The following is a 4,646-nucleotide window of genomic DNA, read 5'->3' as shown; positions in this document are numbered from 1 at the left end:
CCCAAGATCCTATATATGGAAAGTGGTTCTTGGAGGCCTGAGATACATCTTCAATGAGACTTCCTGAGGCTAAGGACTTTTCCCTTTCTTTCACTCATCAAGCAGTAAAAACTGTTGTTACTCATTCAAGAAATATGTACCATTTTTTTAAAGCATGGAAGATTCATATAATTAAAGTGAATTTTTCTTTGGGGGCCAGGAATTAAAAGACTGGTGTTCAAGGTTCAGCTGTCAAGAACTAGCTAGGTATCCTTCGGTATCTGTGGGTCACTTACTAGTACTTTACTGGTATGTAAAGTGGAGGTAATGACTTGCCCTTTCTAACACCAAAATTGTCCCAGTCTTTAGCTATTCATTACTTATAGGACTTACCAGTTTATCTTATGCACATATCAGTTGAAGGCAGAAACTGTGTTTATTGATTAGTGTCTAAAATGCTTATCACAATGACTGGTACACTGTATACTCTATCAGATGTCCATTGTTCCAATGAATTAATAAAAATATCTGGAAAATTTCACAGTGCTAAATAGATATAAGCTATTGAGAGAAGCAGGTAAGACTTTACCATGTTTTCCTCTCCTTTGGCCCTGGTAGTTCCTGCCTGTGGGCCCACTGGCTCCAAGCCACCAGTACCAGTTCACCCAGACAATGCCTGGATGTCAATACATAGTACACTTTCATCCTTCTGGAAGTGTCCTCACTCCAAAGGTCTTGGGTTTCCTTTATATCATCTGGTGTAGGGTCATACATTGCTCTTCATATACAGCCATGCTGATACAGTTGAACAATTACCTGTAAAAAAATCAAAATATTGAATATTTATTCTGTTGCATGTTTTTTACGCATTCACCTGCTCCTTTTAGGTCTGCCTAACTTTTCCAACACTGAGGAGTTGCTGAGAGCTATTATGTACCAGACAAGATGTAGTCACATGCATTAACTCACTGTATCCTCAGGTTTCTATCAACTAGGCACTATTGTTATCTTTGTTTTGCATGTGAGAGATTTGAAGGAAAAAATAAAAAAGGGGTTAAGTACGTTGCCCAAGGTGGAACCTAGGCTCTGGTATGGGCTGCCTGGCTGCAGATGTCCAAACCCTTAACCAGATGTCCAAGCTCTTAACCATTAAGCTGTTTGTTAACTCTTGACCAATTGCTTCAGTAGCTGTATTTTTATAATTTATTTTTCTTCTAGGAAGAATAATAAAAAATTTGAAGCTTACTTTAGCTATAAAATACCTACCCTTTATTTACCTCTATAATTCCCTGGGTTTTAACTGAGGTTCCCCTATGTGCTTATATTAGCAATGTTAACTTTACGGTATTCGTATTTATAAAATACATTTTAAAAAGAATTTGGAAAAATAGAATTGGACTATATGCCAATATAGACAAGGGATTGTTAAAGCAAGTTTCAAAAAAACCAAACAAAACCACCAGAAAGCTACTTAAAATCATATACTAAACTTTAAATAAATGTCTGATGTACAGATGATCCTAAAATAAGGAATTACTTTTTTGGTCTCTAGCTTACACAAATACTAGCTTCTATGACTATAGCATTTACTTAGGACATTCACTATCTTGACATCAAAATGGTGACAATTATAGCCGTACTGCTTGCTATTCAATTATCTTGTGTAGTTGATGATTTTGTACATCTCCCTTCATAATGAAAAATCTCATGTTAAACCACACCAAACCTTAGCAAACTAGTTTTAATACTTAAATATGCAATGAATAAAAGGGCAGAAAACTCAGTTATACAAATGTTAGACTATTTCTGAACATGTCTTTCACACCTATATGCTATTAGCATACAAAAGCTACTGGTATGCAAAAACCAAACATTAAGCATAGTTTGGATTGTCCTGAAGTTATATTCTGAAGAAGTTATAACACTTTTAAGAACGAACAATATTAAAAAGGCAAAAGCATTATAACTCAGACAGTACACAAGGCAGTTTGCTTGCTCTAGAAAAAGTAAGAATGTCAAAGTTTTATTGGCTACAGGGAAAAGGAGGGAAACATCAGTGAAATAAATTTGATAACATGATTCACACTTCATTGCAAGTGATTTTCCCAAATTCACAACTTTCACATTTGGCTGAGCTAAAAAAAACCCAAAAAAACCAAAAACTAAAAAAGGCAGTTTCACTACTTGTAAATAGGCCAAGTCACATGAGCCCTCTAAATTAGAGTTTTTAACTGAGAATGAGTGCACTTTTCTAGATGGGAAAATATTTTCCTTAATTAAGTGAGCTTAAACAATCTACCCATGGTGATGAATAAGCCTTTGGGTTAAGTTCAGAAACCTCTGTCAGCCTGTTTTCATAAGAATGACAAAAGTATTTATTATGGAACATACATGAAATATTTTCTTGGTTCTTATTAGTGAAGACAGTAATTTTTAAAAAAATTCATCCTGCTTCACTGTCAGGTTTTTTTCTCCTAAATGTACCTTCTGAATTTCTTAGGTATGCAATACAATTACATAAAGCCCTTTTTACTTAATGGATTCATGTGCTCATCAACTATGACGTAGTAAAGAGTCATGAAAATAGGGCTTTTTAAAGAGCTTTCTCATCTCTTTCACTTCATTACCAGTCGTGACGTTTACTTAGAAAACAGGGAGAAGTACCACAGGCTACAGGCACCTAGAGACAGGAGGAATTCTGAGACTGAGCAAATATGGCTTTGGAGAGATATTAGTCATTTTGGAAATTGATGGAGGCTAAATGAACCTTCTTACACTTCTCCCAGCTTTAGACTCAGATAAGGTGTGCGGTGTCAGGGATGTGCATGGGCCCTTTATTAAATGAACATTTGCATCCGTGTCTCCACCCCAAGACAAAATCAATGGAAATACAAGTGCTTGGGACTATATGCTTTTATGGCTTCAAAGCTCAATAACGAGCAAGCTGTATCTGTCGTTGAGGGGGGATCACTATAAAAAATAAACATCGCCAGAAGAAGCGTCTCAAACGGAGACTGAGGTCACTCTCCCTCCCCGGGGACCACGAGGGAAAAGGGAGACGGATATTGACCCCTACTTGCACGTGGGATCTCCCTTTCTCCTCCGACCTCCCTACGCCTCTCCGTCGCAGGCCAGACCCGCCCTGGAAGGCAGGTGGGAGAAAAGGCCACGCTCAGTCCTCCATGGCAAAGTCTTTGGTCTTTTCCTCCTGGTCCCCCACTCGGTAGCGCAGCAACACGCGCAGGCGACGAGGGTTGTCCCGGGAGGGCAGCAGCGTGATCTCTCCGGAAACGTCTGTGTCTTGCTCCACCGGCACCGGCTCGTTCAGGTAGAGGAGCGCCTGCTTCCAGTGCGTGGCCGGGTGGAAAGGCGAGGTGGACAGCACCAGGGGCTTCTCCGAGTCCCCTCCGGGGAAGGTCACCTGGAACCAGACGGCAAAGCCATGCATGGGCGCCGAGCCGTAGCAGCTGCAGCGGAAGCGCCCGCCCACGCCGGCCTCCAGCTCCTGCTCCAGGCCGGCCCGGGCCAGCTCCAGCAGGGCGAAGCGCTGCGGCCGGGCCAGCACGTCCTCGCCGGACAGGCCCTGCACCACGATCTCCGAGTGGCCCATGAGGCAGCGCGTAGCGAAGCTCTCCAGGCAGCTCATGTCCACCCCGTAGTGCTGCTTCACCTGGCTCCAGAAGCCCAGGCGCCACTCCAGCATCTGGTCGCTGATGGGAGCCACGAAGAGCTCGGCGGAAGCCGGCAGCAGAAGCCCGCCCTCCTTCAGCCACTTGGACCGCGCGTGCAGCACGGAGCTCAGCATGGACTCGTGCAGGAGCCCGTAGCCCATCCACTCGCTCACGATGGCATCCACCTGCTCCGGCAGCTCCACGGTCTCCACCGGGCCCGGCAGGACGTGTACCCGGTCCTCTAGCCCGTTGAGCCGCACCACCTCCCGGGCCTGTTGCCAGATGGCGCTGGCCTCCACGGCGTACACGCGCCGGGCCCCGGCCTGGGCGCAGAAGATGCTCAGGATGCCGGTGCCCGCGCCAACGTCCAGCACGGTCTTGCCGCGCAGCGCCGCCCAGTTCCGCAGGATGCCCAGGCGGTAGGCGTCGGTGCGGACGCGGTCGGCGATCATCTCCTCGTGGACCGACACGTCCGAGTAGCACTCGTAGTACAGCTGGTCCCGCTCCCGCTTAGTCCTCCGGGGCCGCAGCGGGGCCTCCTCCGGGACCCCGCCATCTTCCTCCTCCGCGGCTTCCCCTCCTCCGCCGCCGCCCCCCGACTCAAGCTTTCTCTTCTTGGCCTGCGACATCTTGGCGGTGGCGGCCGGCTCCCGGCGGGCTTTGCGTGGCCCGGCGCGGGCTCCGGAAGCGGGGGCTTCTGGGACTTGTAGTGCGCGCCTCGCTTCACACTTCCTGTGGTGGGGGCGGGGGGTGGGTTCGGCGGTCTCGGGGCGGAAGGTGTCCTTCCCCGGCTCAACTCTTACACAGGTTTTATCTGGTCTCCCGGCCTCGTTTCTCCTACCCACCGCGCCACCGTCGGCGATTCTTTCAATCCCCTTCTTGCCCTTAACTCCTCAGTTATTGTTTATTTTCACTCCCTAAAGTAGGCACTCCCACTTGAGACTAAAAATCCACTTTTGTGTTATCTGCTCGACTCAGCGCTGGTTTGATTCCACC

At 46.7% G+C, this 4,646-nt stretch overlaps 1 protein-coding gene across 1 annotated transcript; it reads right to left on the bottom strand.

Annotated features, from left to right (window-relative positions):
- Positions 1-1,721: 1,721 nt before the first annotated feature.
- On the bottom strand, positions 1,722-4,343 carry PRMT6 (protein arginine methyltransferase 6). The gene has a single exon (XM_008068187.1). The coding sequence runs from the start codon at positions 4,277-4,279 to the stop codon at positions 3,152-3,154; it is 1,128 nt and encodes a 375-aa protein (XP_008066378.1). The 5' UTR covers positions 4,280-4,343; the 3' UTR covers positions 1,722-3,151.
- Between the last annotated feature and the right edge of the window lie 303 nt (positions 4,344-4,646).

Source organism: Carlito syrichta, unplaced genomic scaffold, assembly GCF_000164805.1.
Source record: "Carlito syrichta isolate Samal-C Ts95f unplaced genomic scaffold, Tarsius_syrichta-2.0.1 Scaffold309893, whole genome shotgun sequence".
NCBI classification, from domain to species: domain Eukaryota; kingdom Metazoa; phylum Chordata; class Mammalia; order Primates; family Tarsiidae; genus Carlito; species Carlito syrichta.
Note: the sequence above shows the minus strand (reverse complement) of the source record. Positions and strands in the feature narration are given on the sequence as shown.

Coding starts and splice junctions, on each gene's coding strand:
- PRMT6 (XM_008068187.1), bottom strand. CDS start 4,279: ATGTCGCAGGCCAAGAAGAGAAAGCTTGAGTCGGGGGGCGGCGGCGGA.